This window comes from Arachis stenosperma, chromosome 1, assembly GCF_014773155.1.
Source record: "Arachis stenosperma cultivar V10309 chromosome 1, arast.V10309.gnm1.PFL2, whole genome shotgun sequence".
Classification (NCBI taxonomy): domain Eukaryota; kingdom Viridiplantae; phylum Streptophyta; class Magnoliopsida; order Fabales; family Fabaceae; genus Arachis; species Arachis stenosperma.
The window spans coordinates 110,283,502-110,302,314 of NC_080377.1; the positions used below are offsets into that span (position 1 = coordinate 110,283,502).

The 18,813-nt window shown below is 31.5% G+C and overlaps 1 protein-coding gene and 1 non-coding gene across 2 annotated transcripts; one reads left to right on the plus strand and one right to left on the minus strand.

Moving 5' to 3' along the window:
* Nucleotides 1-6,454: 6,454 nt before the first annotated feature.
* LOC130982817 (uncharacterized) lies at nucleotides 6,455-8,193 on the plus strand. The gene is made up of 3 exons (XM_057906960.1): nucleotides 6,455-6,993; nucleotides 7,113-7,255; nucleotides 7,769-8,193. Exons 1-3 carry the CDS (start codon nucleotides 6,690-6,692, stop codon nucleotides 7,901-7,903), a joined length of 582 nt encoding a protein of 193 aa, XP_057762943.1. The 5' UTR covers nucleotides 6,455-6,689; the 3' UTR covers nucleotides 7,904-8,193.
* Nucleotides 8,194-14,108: 5,915 nt separating this feature from the next.
* On the minus strand, nucleotides 14,109-14,192 carry TRNAY-GUA (transfer RNA tyrosine (anticodon GUA)). The gene is given in 2 exon segments: nucleotides 14,109-14,144; nucleotides 14,156-14,192. It is a non-coding gene; the product is annotated as a tRNA-Tyr (tRNA).
* Nucleotides 14,193-18,813: the final 4,621 nt, after the last annotated feature.

An 18,813-nucleotide genomic window follows, 5' to 3' on the forward strand; every position in this document is an offset into this window, starting at 1 on the left:
GCGTGAAAAAATATAAGCAACACAAAATAGCACTCACAAGCATTCGTTTAACATCAACTCGTAAAATTCAGCATCAACATCACAAAATTTAGTATTATATTGCAGTGTTTAGCAGAATATCAGTCAATGAACCCTAAACAAATTCAAAATTACAAATCCAAGAATCACAATAGCATGCTTAATTACCTATGAATCAAGAGAAATCCTAGTAAAAAATTATAATTTTACTCTAAATCAACCTAACAGCAAAAAGGAGTTTAACTAAATTAAATTACTAACAAAAAATTAAAATCTAATTAAACCCTAATGAATTTAAAGCAGAGAAGATTAATAGAAAAATTCACAAAATTCCAAAGCCAACTTCAAAGCAAAAAGAGTGTAACGACAGTAGAGGTGGAGGTTCCAGCGATGGAGGTGGCTTGCCGGAGTGCACCTCGCAGGAGAGAGCGAAGGACGTCGCGGTGGTAGAGGCGTGGCTCGCGGTGGAGGTTCTGCTTCCCCGTATCCACGTGGAGCATTGAGTGCAACTAGTGGCAGAGGTTCTAGCTTGTCAAAAATAGTGGAGCGGTGGCGGTGGGAAGGGCAAAGAACGGAGGTGGAGGCAGTGATGAGAGAGAGAGAGGGTGGTGATGAAGAGAGAGAAAGGAGAAATTCGAAATGGGGGGAGACAGCAGTCGTGCTTTGATTAAGGACATAGTTACCATTGGATTTATTGTCTGAAACCTCCAATGGTTACATTTTCCGTGTGCCTAAAATGACGTTTCACTAAACAAGGTTACCGTCGGATTTACCCACCGGTAAATCCGACGATAGTGAGTGCATCAAAATTTTTTTCCTCCAAATATTACCATGGACGTTAGCATCGAAACATTAATTCTGACGGTAATATTTTAGGGTGACGAATTTATTGCCAAATCCAATGGTAAATTTGATGAAAAACTCGCCGTTAATGTCCGATGCTAAATCTGACAGTACTTAGCATTTTTTTTTGTGGTGAAATTTCATCTTCAATTCTCAAGAACAGAAGTCCTTATCTCAAGAAATTAACCCAACTAAACAACTCCTCTCATCTTTATCTTCATTCTCATATCAAAATCCTCAAGATTAGTGAAGAGAATTTTTCTTTTCTTTCCTTCATCAAATTCGATTATCCGTGCATATCTATTGCAAAATCATGTTTGTTTCTTTTCTTGTATAGAAAGTTATCTCTAGAGCTTCTAAAAGAGTAAGAGAGAATGTCACTTCAAGTTCAAGGTGAGAAGAATTTCTTCTTCTCTTCTTCTTTCTATTTGGTTGTAACTTCTTGTAAAACAAGAAATTATTGTTGATAATGTTTGTTCATAATATACGTCTTAGGAAATTCTAAAAAATTTCACATTAAACTCTAAGCTTTAAGGGTGAGAAATCTCTTCTTTTCTCTTCTATGACAATTCAGTCATAAGGTCTAACAATGATTAAAAGTTGTTTTAAATTTTGATTTAGGATATTTTGGTAATCACAAGGATTAAAGAAGTGATTTGAAAGGTCTAATAAGAAAGGTAAGGGTTAGAATAGTTTACAATGACTCATGTATGTTAATATGCTCTTATTGATACTTGATGATGATTGATGACTATGAATGTTTATATTGATGATTTAATGATGAATGAGCCATTTATATGATTTATAAATGCTTGATATGAATTTTGGATGGATATAAATGTATGTCGATGAAGATTGAATGTAAAAGGGTTCTTAGGGCTAAAATATAATTTTATAAAAGTTAAAAATGAAGTAAAAGAACTCATAGAATGATGTTTATTAAAGTTACGTATGTAAAAATTTGAAAGATTTCAAGAAAAGTGAGTAAAGAGCTTGAAAAGTGTCATAAATAAAAGTTTGAAGAATATGAAATTTGTATGATGCACCAAAATATGAGAATTAAGTAATTTAGAGTAAAAAGTGAATCAAAGTGTAAATAATAAAAGATTAGAATAAAAAATATGAACATAGAATGCTTAAGGGTAAAAATATAATTACATAAAAGATTCCGGATAAAAATATAATTATGATAAATTTTCAGGCATAAATAATAATTTTAGTGAAATTTAAGGATAAAATTATAAATTTAAAATACTAAAATAAGGATGAAAGAATAAGAGCAAAATAATAATTATGATTAACAAAGAGTAAAATAGCCATTAAAAATATTAAAGATAAATTCATAACTTAAAAGTTATAAGGGATAAAATTGTTATTTTAATAAAGGATAAAGTTAAAATATGTGAACATGACAACTTAGGGGTAAATGGTCATTTTGAAAAAATAATTCAGTAAGAATTAAATGTTAAAGGACAAAACTATCATATTATGGAGAATTGAAGGTAAAAAGGTAATTATGAGAAAGAGGAACATAAAAGTTCTTTTAAAAAAATTAAAAGATAAAATAGTAATTAAAATTTAAAACCAAGGGTAAAAATAATTTTAAGAGACTAAGAACATAAAAGTTATTATGTGAAAAAATAATATTAAAAGGATAAATTAAAAGGTTAAGGGACATAATAGTCATTTTGAAAGATTAAAAGATACACAGGTTAACTTAAAAGAGCATAAAGATATAATAGTTAATATGTAAAAAGACTAAGGACAAAAAGGTTCTTTAGAGAAAGAAGGTCAAATGGTTAATATGTAAAAGATCAAGGACAAAAGAGACCTTTAAAAGATAAGAGGACATAACGGTTAATATGAAAAAAGACCAAAGATAAAAGAGTAACTCACAAACAAAGAGAGAATTCATTGTAAAACTATCATGTTATAAGTTAGACAGAAATAGTGAATAAAATTTGTTTGGAATGTACACTTTATTTTGAGTATAGGCCTAGTAATGGTAGTGGTTCGGTCCTACTTGTTCAGTGCAATGAAGTGGGGACGGCCACTTATGTGATATTATGTTTCTCAACTGAGAGCATATTATAGTATAAAACTTTGTGATGATTGCTGAGTGTACATGGTTCTGCCTATGAGACACGTATGCTAAATGTATGCAGTTTAGAAACCATATCTGGGCTTGGTCTCGGGTAACGTCAGGTTGCAGGTAGTCAACCAATGCGTGAGCTCATGGTCTGTGTAGGACAGACATGCATCATATTATTTGTTATCTTTTCTCTGTGTTTATGCTTTGTGCATATTTTTTGTGATTATATTTTATGCATGTTTTATTTTTTTCTGTGTTCTGTGATAAATTTGTGCTTGTTTTTCATTATTGTTGCTTGGTTACTGATATAGATTGTGGTATAGTTAATGAAAGACTAATATTGTGCCAAATGAGTCATGCCTAAGATTTTGAACCTAGGGTTAACATGATAAAACACATGACTATCTAAAACACTAGAGCTTAGGCCCGATATACGAATCGTTTCTTTTGTTACTATCCTACTGAGAATCGTAGGTTTTCACCCTCATTTCCTTCATTGTTTCTACAGATAGAGCTGATAGTGATGTTCGTTGGTATGGGAGTGTTGTTCTTTGAGGTACTGATGCTATATACTTATGAGGACCCAATATTGGAGAGTACTATCATCTGGGGAGAGCCTTGTACACAGATGTACATATTTTGCAATCATCCTTTTTTGTAACCGCTTTATAGCCCATACTTCGACCCAAATAACCCCTATGACTTTCTGTTTATTGTCTTGCACCCTAGAGGCACTCACCATGACTTTCCACCACAGTATTATTAGGAAGAATTTCATCTTGCGAAACCTCAGCCTGACCCTCAACCAGATGCACCATTAGAGCCTCAGTTGGATCTCCATCCTATTGATCCATTGGTAGCACAATTCGACCTCTTAACGCACTTGCCTTAATGATGACCAACGGATTTCTAACCATCTCATTTGAGGAAGAGGACCCTAAGAAGGACCCTGGTTAGGAGGCCCAGACAGCAGTAGAGGTGACTTTCGATTCTTCATCTAGAAGTGGAGCTTCAGAAGGTGAGACAGTGATATGTCTAACGGCCCTTCATGGTGTGGCAGCAGACAGAATCTCCTTTTTTATGATACCCGATAATGAGGGTATTTTTTGAATTTGTTCTCCTCTCTTTTGATAGTATTTTTCTAAGGGTAGGATTTTACTATCTCTAGTCTAGTATAGGTTTCAGATTAGGAGCTCCTATGTGAGCCAGGTCTTGGAGTGTCGTATGTATTATATTATATGTATATAAGTCTATTCTATACTAACTGTTGAGATGTATGTATATAGGTCTGAGTATTTTTTATGATTTGCATTTTTTATGTTGATGTTCAAACTGAGCTCTTGAAGCGCTTATGTATGATATATATTCTTTCGTATGAATGTATGATTTGATTCATATCTGTTTTCAATTTTAAATACAAAATTATAAAATTTGGCTAACTTACGCAATTCCGATAAGTGCAACAACCTCATATCTATATCCGTAATATAGATTCTAGAGTCTCATAGGCCGACAAAATGGTAACGCCTGACGATTAGTATTTGTCATGACATACTGAGAATTGGATCATTACATCTTACAACCTACTTCCAAGATGGTTCATGGGAGTTCATATGTATATGTCTGGTAGAAAAGTTTTACATAATTTTATTTATTTGTTCTAGAAATTTGTGAGATGAATATAATATATTTTCGAAGGGAATGGTGATAATGCCCTAAATAATCAACTTTAATTTCTTGTTGTTCAATTCTATTGGACAGACGTGATTGATTTCCAAAATGGCAATGAAGTTCGCTGTTTGGATGATACCACAATTCTTCGCTTACACCATAAATTTTCTAATCTAGAAGTTTGTACCTATACAAAATAAGATCGTAGTAATGGTATGGATAATGGCGGGACAAATTTCTTTAAATGATCTTATTTATTTATTTATTTGACAAAAATTTTTATTTACAGAATAGTCAAATGATAGTTACTAATTGTAGAAAATATTGGTTCTACTTTAAAAAAAAAAGATAAATATCCTCTATGTTGAATTATAAACTGAGAGGACCCATAATATTCTATTGCAAAGATTCTTAATGAGTAGAAATAGAGATAAATCTAAGTCTCTTTTATTTCTAAAACTACACAGATGTGTTGCAAGTCACTAGAATACATTTTTTTTTTGTCAGATAAATCTAAACACTTTTATACTATAAAATATTTCTATGGACAAAAAGCTCTCCTTAAAGTATCTTTTTTTTTCTAGATATGGAGAGTTTGTTCTATTAAATATAAACACATAAAAAAATTATTATACTACAAAAGGAGAGAAATTAACTACAAAGGGAGCTATTAATATATATCTAAATTTCAAAAGAAAAATCAAAAATAAAAATAATTAATCAAAGAAAGAAATAGGGGAAGAAGGAAAAAATAAGAGAAAGGAAAGAGTAAGCGAAAAACAAGAGAAAAGAAGGCATATGAAAGGAATGAGTAGTTGAAAAAATGAGTGAGAGAGGGTGGCTGCTACCTTAAACGATCCAGCAAATTCATTCTCTTTTTTATTGAAAGATAATTCTTTTGTCTTTATCTTTGTATTTTCACATCGAAAATTCTCTGTGATAGGATCAACATATCCTAACATGTTGCTGCTAGAAGTAAAATCCCGTATTTTTTTAAAAAATTTCTTAATTATTCAGAATAACTAAAAAAAATATTTTTTAACTAAAAAAAATTCACTTCAAATGTAGGATGTATATTCAAAAATTTTTATAACTCAATTATGTAGGATGAAATTATTAAAAATTTGACTTTTTTAAAGTCCGTAATTTTTTCTCATACTCAAGAAACAAAAAGATGAATATGAATGAGATATTCAACAATAACAAAAAATTAAATAGAAAAACCTCAACATTTTTAGAGATTTCAGATGTATCCATATAACAATAACTTATTAACAACAACTCTTCACCTAAACTTTGAAAAAGAAAAGAAAAATTGAATAAATACGTACTTTTTTGAGGGGATAAGCTCCATATGTTCTCTGGTTGTATATATTTTGTTATAAGGATGTGTCACTTCATATTTTTACCATTTATTTTGATTGATTTAGTATATGATCTAAAATTTAGTGAATTGCCAATCCCCTTTATTTTTCCTTGAAGAACAATTTTCTTGGTAAGGTCCCCCCTTTATTTTGGTCATGTTTCCTCAACCCCCCAATCCGTAGCTTCCACGTGTCCCCATGTTGGATAACACTCGCCCATTACCCTACTAGTCACCCTTGTCTTTCATCTTTACCTGTCTTGGTCTAAACTGGCGCACCCCTGTTGGGTTCCATTTACCATTACCATTACCATATCTTTTTGCACACAAAAATGTTCCTTTCTATACTCCTCCCTTTTTCAATTCCACAAAATTATTTACTTTGGTACCATAAAGTTATTTTTACGTTAACAAATAATTATAATAAACCACTGCCTATCTACTATATATATAATATGCCCCTTCCCTTCCATTTGTCCACACAGTCCATTCCGTATAGGATTATATATTTTTACATGTAAGTGTGCGCACATCACCTGTTTGTGTTTTTGCCCCTTTGAAAAACAAACAACTAGTGGTTGTATTCAGTGGCTATTATGCTATATATATTGTAGTAAGGTCTTCAACATTCCCTTCTCAGCTTCTTCCTCGTTATTATCCTCTTACCCTGTTCTTGCTGTGTGTGAGAGAGAGATCAAGATCATGGGGAATTGCCAAGCCATTGATACAGCAACACTAGTGATACAGCAACCAAATGGGAAAGTAGAAAGGTTATATTGGCCTGTGAGTGCTAGTGAAGTGATGAAGGGTAACCCTGGTCACTATGTTGCTCTTCTCATCTCTTCCACCACATTGTGCACTTCCAAAGACAACAATAACAATAACCAAAATGCCCCAAACAACAATAACAACAACAACCACCCTGTTAGGTTAACACGGATCAAGCTTCTCAAGCCAACAGATACCCTTGTTCTTGGACAAGTTTATAGACTCATCTCAGCTCAAGGTTTCACCTTGACCCTTTTCTTTTTCTTTTCTTATGTTGGTCATATAAGGTTTTATGCTTTAATTTGTTCCAAAATTTAAGCCTTTTTATTTTTGTCCTTCTTGGGTTTTTCTCTTCAGAGGTTATGAAGGGTCTGTGGGCAAAGAAACAAGCAAAGATGAAGAAAAACTTACTATCAGAATCAGATCAAGTGGTGAAGTTGAAACCTGGGTTTGACATGAACAAGGCAGCAAGGAGCCTTGTTGAGCAGGAGGACAAACAAGTAAATAAACCTCACTTAAAATTTTATTTATTTTACTTTTGTTCCTATAAGTTTTGTTTTCGGCCACAGGATTAAATCTTAATCTTACTACAAGAGTAGCTTGATTGATTCTATCTACTTATTATATATATGTATGAACAGGAAATTTAATTATTGAACTATTATATATATATATAAGATTATCGATTCTGCATATTGATTTAGATTTAGTTGTACTACTAGTAGTACTAATTAATAATTAGCATGCTTTTTTTGAGAACTCGCTGCCTTCATAAATTTTCCTTTTCTTGACCCAATCGCCCTCCAGAAACATGCATCAGAAAACCTCACATGAACTAAAATACTAAATACTTTTTTAGGTTTTTCAATCTAATATAAACTAAAGGAACTATATATAGGATCCTGGATTAGGATTTAATTTCTTTACAAAATTAGTTATTGTTATCTGTAATATGTGATTTTGAAATAACCATTTAATTCTGATTTTTTAATATATTTATATAATATTTTCAGGAAAGTAATAAAGGTGAAAGACATGGGTCAAGGACAACAACATCAAGTAGTAATGGTGGTAGTGGCACAACAACAGCTAAGTCATCAAGAACATGGCAACCCTCTTTACAAAGCATCTCTGAGGCAACAACCTGATCTATCTGTTCTTTGAATCTTGCTCACATGCAGTGAGGGACAGACAGAGGAGCAATTTCAGGACTCAAACCAACCAAAGAGACAAATCTTGTTTAGTACCTCCATGATTGCTTAGATCTGTTCATAATTTAAATATATAGTACATTCAGGGAGAGGAGGGTCCAAGAATCAACTCAGAGATAATGCGAAATTCTCTTGCTCTTGGTTCATGCACAATAATATTAATATTAATATTAATATTAATGATGATAATAATTGTGTATAATAAAGGTTGACATATGGAACATCAATTAGTGTATTCAGATATATATATTAATCTTTGGTGAATTCAGGCTTCATCACCATTAATTCACCCTTTAATTTATTATTCTGATGTCACATTTTTTCTTTTTATGGCTCACAATTATTAAAGCATTGACATCATCAGAGATATAATTTACCAAAGATATCGAAAGTATATGTATGGTCATGAATTGATCAAACTGAAAATTGTATATTTATGAGAACACTGTGACACAAGAGACTTTTAATCATGTATACTAAAGATATTTGCAGCTTTTTAAGAAAAATATTATATAGGCCTTAAAAACCGGAACAAGAAATGGTGGTTTTCTCAAGAACTGTGTGAGGTGGGTCTTAGTTATTTATTTCAAGAAGACAACAAGTTGCATAGCAGAATAGAACAGAATGTAAGATCAATTTTCAAATGCAAATCATTTGGTTGTGTTTTTTCAGATCTACGATCCGTTAAATATATATTAAAAAACTAAAAACCTGAGACATTAAAAATTAAAGCACAAATTATGGCATTTGTATATCACATCATAATCATTTTAGAGGAATGCTAGGGGGCCAGCATTTTTTATGTTTTTTAACCATCAAGTAGCCATCAAGAGTGTTTTTAATGGTGTGAGATTAAATCCAATGGTGTGGGATCATTCAATTTTCTCTTGATGGTTAAATACTGGCCAACTTTTCAAAAAACTGCTGGCCCCCAAGACTTTCCCATCATTTTACGCTACCAACAACTAATTATATTTGATTTTGTTGGTGTATGATATGATATTTGCAGTAGTGATTATCTATAGTTTTTCACTAAAACAAAAAAGAAAATGTTGTTTTAATTTCCAAGTAATAAATACTAGGTTTATTATAACGATGGTATAAGCGGCCTTGTTTATTTATTGTGGTCAAAGGATACTATTCTTTCCTAAGGTGCAGACAAAGTTATTCAAACCATTTTTGTCAAATAATAATAGTAAATAATATTTCAAACATATTATGTGAAAAATATTACATAATTCCTTTAGTTGAATCATTGTTGTACTACAAGGTTATATATATATAAAGAAAATTCCACTACTGAAACAGTAATAATTAGCGTATCAACAAATAATTTAGAGAGGCCAAGGTATATTAACAAGTTGTCCTAGAATATTTGTGTATTTGTAGAGAATGAGTATGAAGAAGCAAGTGGGTAAGATATAAAAAGAATAATAATAATAAAAAAAGGATTAATGAGAAGGAATTGAAGATGGGACAGAAGGGGCATAGTAGTTACTTTAAACACAAAATGCAATCAATGGGTTTTTATCACTTTAGACATGCATGACACCCTACGGATACATTTTGTTGCATTAGAAGCAGAAGAATTTTCATCCATGGCCCATGCAATTATTCCTTCCCTCCCTCTCTCACTACTTTCTTTCTGTCTTTCTCCCCTTTCCTCTCTTCTATTTTCTGTTATTTTTTATTTCTCCACTGGCAGATAATTAATAATTTCATCATTCAGATTCAACTTGAGACACATACTTACAATAAAGTTTGGATATTGATAATAACAAATTAATAAAATTCGATCCAGTTGGTACATAATTGAATTGAATATTATATATAATCATCTAACGTACGAATTTGATTCTTGAAAGTGTATATATATAATTGAGAAAAACAACATTTTGTTAACAAAGACATATCTATTTTAAATTTTAATAAAGCCTAGATTACAAAAAGTAATAAAGTTACAAAATATTTTAGATATTTAATTAGAGATTTTCAATTCAAGTTACATAAATGGAAAAAAAGGTTATGAAAAATCGAAAAGGAGAATTAGAAGCTTAAAATTTTAAAGATTCAATAGAAATTTATTTGAAATTGAATAAGATATAATAAAAAAATATATTTATATATAAAATATATCTTTTAAAATATAATTTATTTTATTTTATTATGTTAAACTGATTAACTACAAAAAAATATATTGATTCAATTTATTTTATGGTTTTTGAATGATTTTTCAGTTTTAACTGATTTAATTTATTTATAATCAATTTTATCTTAAACTTGATTAATATAATGACTGATTAATTATTAATTATATTGATTAATTTTATAACGAATTAATTATAACTCAAATGATATAATTTTTTTATAATTATTTAGAGATTACAGATTTAAATCTCACTCCTAACTTAAAAAAAAAACTCCATAAATGATAATGTCCTAATCTGTTTATGAATAGTTTTTGGGAGTCCAAATCCAAGTTAAATTAATGAAGGGCAGGACACAATAAGAATTTGAAAAATGTGAAAGAATTGAAGGAATATAGGAAAAGACAATTGAAAGGAAGTGAGCACTCGTGCATGAAAGTTAGTTAGTTGGAGTGCACGAGGGACGAGGGGTCTCTACAGACACAGTACATAGAATTCTTTCCTTCACTCTTTTGCTTTTTCAGCCATCATATCTATCAATGTGCTTTCTTTTTTCTGTTTAAAAAAAACACGACATCCACCACTGTTCTCTTTCCCTTCATTTCTTTCTTTTTCTTTGTCCCTTCTCCTCTCTTTCAATATCATCATCATATCCATCATGCACCATACGCATAGGTATTCGTGCATTAACCCCCATGCTTTTAGTAATTCTACTTTTTCCATCTTAATTACTAGCTATCTTACTATTTTCTAAGCGATTAACTCTTTTTATTAACATTTATAGAATAATCTCCAACATTAAACATTCAAATCAGGAACTATCAAAGTTAGTAAACATAGTAGTCATTTGATTTGTTTAAACAATCCCGCCAAATAATTAACAAAGTGCAGCCAATTAAAAAAAATTTCTTTAGAGGAAACGTAAACTTAAATTATTATGAGAAATGCATCTAAAACTTAATGAAAAAATTCAAAATCTTAAAAAAATCATCTAAAATCAAATAATAACAAACATCCAAAATCGTTTTAAGAATTTATTTTAAAAATTTTTAATAAAAGGATTCTAAAACGTAAAAAAAAAAAAACGTTAAAGACCTAACAAAAATGAAATATTTAATTTTTTTTAAATTCTAAAACCTAACAAAATAAGACATTCAATAAAATATTAAAAAAGAACATTCGAAAATTAAGAAAAAAAACATATAAAATTATTAAAAAATAATCCAAAATCCAAAAAAAGAAACATCCAAAACATAAAAAAATATCTAAAACTTAGAACACTACAAGAAAAACATTGAATATCGCGGATTTACCGACGAATTTACTAAAAAATTTCGCCGGTAATATGTTTACCGTCAGAATAAATCTGACGGTATAAATCTCGCCGGTAATTATTTACTGATAGTTTTTTTGTCCACGGCTAATTATCATCAAAAAATTTCTGTTGATAATTTTTACCTTCGAATTTTTCTCCCAACAAATTCGACGGTAATATATTATTAATTAATAATCAAATTAATAATTACCGATAGATTTATTCAATAGCAAATCTGATGGTGGTAAACTTAAATTTTTAAATTTTTAAAAAATTTGTTAATCTTAATGTATTAAAATATGCTCATCAACTAAAAGCATAGCTTCTAGTGAAATATAAGACGATAACAAGATAAATAACAACAATCCTAAATTCCTAGTTATCCCCATATGCGCAGAAAAGCACAAACACTAACAGATAACAATAATTAGAGTGTAATAATGGAATTTATACTAAAATTTCAAATATAGAAAAGATAGAACAATTTCTCAAAAGCAGAAATCTAATTTCAAACATAAGAAATTAAAGCAAGAAAAACTACTAAAGATGCGAATACATCAAACATGAATCAAACCAGTCCAAACAATTGATATTTCAAATACAAGAATTACAATAACATACTTAATTGTATATGAACTAACACTATTCCTAATAAAAAAAATCCTAATTCGACTCTAAATTCAACTAACAGCAGCAAATCATCCTAAACAATTCATATACCTAAAAATTAACATAAGACTAATCCTAAATTAACGAAAAAATAAGGGGAGAGGTGAAATTGTAATGGAAGCCACTGCTAAAGGCGGCGCCATTAGCTTCATTCTCGCTGAAAAAATTAAAACAAGAAAAACTACTAAAATCAAAAACAGAAAAAATTAAGAATAAATCAAAACAAAAATAAAAAAATGAATTCATAAATCACAAAATCAAAATAAAACAAGAACATAGGCATACATTATAAATTAAGGTTTAGAGTTAGGGTTCAAAAAGGGGGTTAGGGATTTTTTATTTAAAATGAAGTAAAAATGAAGAAGAAATAAGAAGAGGGATAATGACAACCTACTTAGAGGAGGCAGGAGAGAGATAGGTTGGAGATTAATTGAGTAACAACGGTGGCAGTAGTGGCGAGGGAAAGAAAATGGCAGTGACAGAGCAACCAACGTGTCGCAAGGAACATCTAACTGAGTTCACGCAGTCTTTGGACTCAGTTGGTGGTGGCCGAAATTGGCGAAGGAGTTGTCGGAGGTGGTTTGGGAAGAGAGAGAGTGAGAGAGAGAGAAAGAGAGAGAGTAGTTCGAAAATAAAGGAAAAAAGGGTTCGGGTTCAAATTTAAAGCAAGATTATTGTCAGATTTACAGGCGAAAAAATCTGACAGTAACGCTTTGAAAGTAACTAAAATGCAGCGTTGCACTAATCAGAGAAACGGTAATCTCAGTACCAATTTTTCTTCCAATTATTACCAGCGAATTTACTGGAGAAAATTAAATCTGACGGTAACCTTTTTATCCGATGAATTAATTGCCAAATTCGCCGCTAGCGTCTGACGTTAAATCTGATGACATTTAGCGTTTTTTATAGTAAAAAAAACATCTAAAAATAACAAACATTCAAAATAATTGTAAAATCATTTTAAAAATTCCAAATATCATTTTAAAAAATTCTAAAATCATTTCATTAAAAAAATTTTTAATAAAAAAAACATACAAAATTTCACAAAAAGAAACATAAAACAGCTGATGAAAACAAGATATCCAATTTTTTTTTTTATTTCAAAACATAACAAAGAGACATTTAAGAAAATATTGAAAAAAGAATATCCAAAAATTAAGAAAAAATTTAAAACTATTAAAAAATTATCCAAATTCCATAAAAGAAAAAACATTCAAAACATAAGAAAGAGAAACATCCGAAACTTAGAAAAAAGAAACATCCAAAATTAATAAAAAAAAATTCAAAGCTAAAAAGAAGAATAATAATAAAGAGGAGGAAGAGAAGAAGAATGAGAAGTGAAAGAAGAAAAGAAGATGATCTTTTAGAAAGAGGCTGGCAACATGAGGATTTTGCATGGTAAAACCAGCAGTTCAGTAAGAAGTGTTACAAAGATACGCTTTCCATCGTGGTGTATATAAAATAATTAGTATATTAGATCAAAATATCTAAATCTTAATTAATAGAGTAGTATGAGAAAAGAAATAAATAGAAAAAAGCATGTATCAATATTTTGGTCCCTTTATATCATTTCTTAGGATAACAAACAGCAACAGCTAATAATAACCAAAAGAATATCATGACAGCCTTCAAAGCTGACTAAAGGGTCATACATAGAGTATATATTTGTATACATGTACCACTAATAAAGTATTCAAATTGTATCATCACCCCATTAATGTTTAATGATTCATCATATGAAAGCCTCCTTGATTGTCCGTGGCAAAATCAAAAGAGAGTATGTAATCTTGTTTCCTGTATGTTAGACACGTCTGCATGCATTGGTCCTCTTAACTCTAAGCAACACATAAATGGCTAAACATGATTATGTAGAGAGATGAAAATTGACTTCAAAACAGTTCAAATTGGAGGAATAACTTTTCTAAACTGTGGGTGGCTGGGTGATCATGACATAACAGAATAATTATTGATTATTAGTGGTTAGAGAATGTAGAACAAAAAAGAAATCAATTCCGACCTGCCGGATTCGAACCAGCGACCTAAGGATTGCTACACCAACTACAGTCCTCCGCTCTACCAACTGAGCTAAGGTCGGATGTTGAGTTTAGTGCGATGTTGCATATATAATGTACTTTTTATTCAATAGCCTTCATATGAAGATAAAAGTTAAAAGTCGTTATGTTAATAATTTAGTTAAACATGTTAAATTATTGAGTATTTATTCATTTTGGTTCTTAAAAAGTTTTAGATCAAATACTTTAGTCTCTAAATAAAATTAATTATTCGATTGGTCCCTAACAATTAACTCCGTCAATTATTTAGGTCCTTTGCTCCGTCAACTTTAACAGAGGAGAAAATAGTCTATGAGAATTCTAACAGGAGACAAAATGGTCCCTGACCTCCTCTGTTCGGAAATAACACTGTTCTCTCCTAATTCCATCATATTTCACATAACACTTACAATCTAACACTGTAACTTCAAGCTACACAATGCACACTCTACAAATTCAATATTCACAAGAAGAAAAATCCTCAATTTGTTCTCAACCAATTCATACTCAGAAAACTAATGACTATGTCTCTCAAGTACTTGTCGTCTTTGATAGATCCCATGAATTTAGACAGGAAGTTTGATTTGTTAAGACCAGTCGTCGTCGCCATCTCCCTCCTCCTCTGCTCTATCATCTTCATGACCACATTGTCTACTACTCCGATTGCTTTCTTCATCTTCTTCTCCGAACCTGTTCAGTAATCGCTTCAGTTTTCATATGAGCGGCAATGGCGACATTGCTCGTTGTACTGATAGTTTGGATACGAGGTCGAAGCAGTTTGTCAACGTGGACTCCAGAAAAGAAAGAATGAAGTACTCGAAGTCAATTTCAAATGAGAATTTGCATATGATGTCGAAGAAGAATATCTTCTCATGATGTCCTAATATACAACAATCTATATTACTTGCCGGATAGTGAAGAAAGGCGTGCCCTTGGGGTAGTTATGAAACTTGGTCTTGAGGATATGGTGGACGTTGTCAGGGTTGGAGGTGATGCTGTTATCGAGGACGTGGAAGTGGATGCTTCTGGGGGTGAAGTATGAAGGAGGTGGGTGTACTGAAGAACTGAAGATTGATGGTTTAGAATTTATAATAAATTCGTGTTGCAAGTATAGTTTCTAAACCAAGCAATCAACCTTTCTTACAAAAGTTTTGGTTGTCACAATTAACAAACCCTTTGGAATTGATAACCGAAGTATTTAAACCTCGGGTCGTCTTCTCAAGGAATTGCAGGGAAGTATATTCTTATTATTGGTTATGAGTCTTGTAAATTGGGAATTTTGAAAGTAAGGAAGAAGTATGTTAATTGATAAAAAAAGTAAAATAGTAATAATAAAATAAACTTTTGGCAAGGTATTAGAACTGGAAGTCCTATCCTTATCAATTGTGATGAGAATTAGATTTTAATCCCACTTAGTTAACCTTTACTAAAGCAAAGGAAAGTCAAGTGGAATAATTAGTTTGATTCTCAAGTCCTAGTCAATCCCTGTGGGAAGAGTAGTTTTAGAGCAATTTGCCAATTTCAACCACTGCTTTATTTGATAACTCAAGCGTCACCAATTACTTAACCAAAGCCAATAGTAAATAATCTAAATAAAAATCATGTTTGAAATACCTCAAATTATATTTAATAAAAGAAATCAAATCTAACATAGAAAAGTTCATAAACAAATAAAAGAGAAAATAAATAAAAAAGGAATATTGAACCTGTGATGGAGAAGAAAAATTAGAAGTTGAAATAATAATAAATCCAAAATCCTTTAAGAGGAATCCTAATCCTAAATCCTAAGAGAGAGGAGAGAACCTCTCTCTGAAAACTACATCTAAAATTATAAAAAGTGTGTTATGAATGAATGATCTGATTCTGCTCCACTCCAAGCCTCTAATTTGTGTTTTCTGGGCCGAGAACTGGGTCAAAAACAGCCCAGAAGTCACTCCCAGCGCTTTTTGGTCCGTATAGGTCACGGCAAAGTGACGCGGAGGCGTCGTCCACCGTTTGTGTGGATTGAAGTTTGCAGATGCGACGCGTCCACGTAGAGCGCGTGTTCGCGTCACTTATCTGTATGGCCACTATGGCGAATTATATATCAAATCGAAGCCCCGGACTTTAGCTTTCCAACACAAGTGGAACTGCACCATTTAGACCTCTGTAGCTCACGTTATGATCGTTTTAATGTGAGAGGGTCAGGCTGACAACTTTGCAGTTCTTTCAACTTCTTGTATTCCTTCCACTTTTGCATGCTTCCTTTCCATCCTCTGAGACATTCCTGCCCTGTAATCTCTGAAATCACTTAACACACAGATCAAGGCATCTAATGGTAATAAGAGAGGATTAATATTAGCAAATATAAGGCCAAAGAAGCATGTTTTCAGTCATAGCACAAAATCAGGAAGGAGAATGTAAAACCATGCAAATCATATGAATAAGTGGGCAAAGGTTTGATAAAAACTACTCAATTGAGCACAAGATAAACCATAAAATAGTGATTTATCAACCTCCCCACACTTAAACATTAGCATGTCCTCATGCTAAGCTCAAGAGAAGCTATAAAGGAGTGAAGACAGAATGGTAGGATGTATGAAATGCAACCTATCTATATGAATGCAACTACATGCAAAATGTTTATACCTACTTGGGTAAAAGTAAATAAGTTCTCCAAGACAAAAATAATTCAAATTCCACTAATTCAAATCGTATAATGAAAACAAGTAAACTTGTAAGAAGATAGCTCATGAAAGCAGGGAACATAGAATCAAGCATTAAACCCTCACTGGTAGTGTATGTCTCACTCTAGTCTCTCTAGTGTATAGGGTAATCACTCTATTCTTCTCTAATCATGCTTTCTAAACTTTGTTCTTCATCTAACCAATCAACAAATATTTAATGTATACATACAAACATCATGAGGTCTTTTTCAAGGTTGTAATGGGGCTAAGGTAAGGGTAATGGTATATATATAAGGCTAAGTGAGCTAATAATTGAACCCTTGATTAGTCTAAGATGTCACCTAACATATGCATACTCTATATAATCTAGAAATCTTGCCTAGCTGCCCAATTTTTTCACTTGTGTGTTACATACTCATGCACCAATTTTATTTTTGATTTTATCCCATGTGCATTGATTCTTTAATTTTTGCATTGGGGTAATTTTTGTCCCCTTATTTAATTTCTTAATGAATTTCTTTTTTCTTTTTTTCTTTTTTTCTTTTTTTTCTCTTTTTTTTGAAACATAAGAATAATATATCAATGCACATGGTGTTTTAATTATTTTGATTTCACATGAGCATGCTCCCAAATTTTAAATAATTTATTCACTTCAATTCCCTACTTTTTTCTATCATCCCATGTTCCCATAAAATTTCCCACACTTAAATTATACACAATATCTATCTTAAGCTAACCAAGAATTCAACTTGGGATTTTTATTTTGTTTTTCTGCTTAAGGCTAGTAATGTGGTTATAAAACAAAAGGGGAGTAAAAAGCTCAAGGTGGCTAACAAGGGTGACATAAAAGGGTAGGCTTTATTTGGGATAAGTGAGTTAATAATCAAATATGGCCTCAATCATATGCAAGCATGTACATACACTAAATAATGGACATATAGAATGGAACAAAGCAACGATTGCAATCATAGAGAAGAAAACATACAAGAATAAAAATTTATGGTTAGATAATGTAACCATGCATGTAAATAAGCTCAAATCTCACAGGTTGTGTATTCTTTGGCTCAAAAACCATGTTCCAAATACAACTTCAAACAAATTTAACACATAAAAAATTTTAATTTTTAATTTAAATTAGTGAAATATTATAAAATAAAGTCTTGAAAAGAAATTTATTACTTCAACCAAGTGGTGGTAAAATATGCACAAAATCTAACTATAATGCAATCAAACATGCAAATGCAAGAACTAACTACAGAGAAGTTTAGACATTGGGGTTGAGTCAGAAATAACTAACCCATGGAGATCGGTATCGACCTCCCCACACTTAAAGATTGCACCGTCCTCGGTGCATGCTAAGATGTATAAGTGGACTGCTGCTCCAATTGATGCCTTTAGCTATAGATTGTGCAGATTGATTTGTTTGTCTCCCCATTTAGAAGCTTTCCCTTTCCCTTCCTCGGTGGCCATCCTGAAAGAAGAGGAAAAGAAGGAAAGTAACCCAGAAGTAGAGATAAGAACATAAATGAAATATGGGTGTTAATGCCAAATAATAAAGGTCTCAATTACATGGTAGCTACAACATGCAAGGGAGAAAATAGTGAAAGCAAATGGCATATCAAGAGTGCAAAAATTGCAACAATGGGAAAGAGAGTGGGTAAAGAAAGATAATATAAATTCATGTCAATGCAAAAGTAATATAGGTATAAAAGATAGGCATTGATTTAATTAATATTACCTAACAAGAATAAAACAAGTCACTAAGCACCAAGATAATACCAGAAAAGATACAACAGTTGAATAAGAAAATTTAACACCAATGGAAAAGAAAAAGAAAGTAAGAAAGGAGGAAGAAAGAAGAAAAGATAGAAGAAATTAGGATTAGAAAAGAAAAGATAAGATAATTGGCGCTGGTCTGGATAAGCTGTGCGTCGCATATGACGCGGCCGCGTGGTGCACGCGATCGCGTGGGGTGTGATAAATTCAAGTGACGCGGACG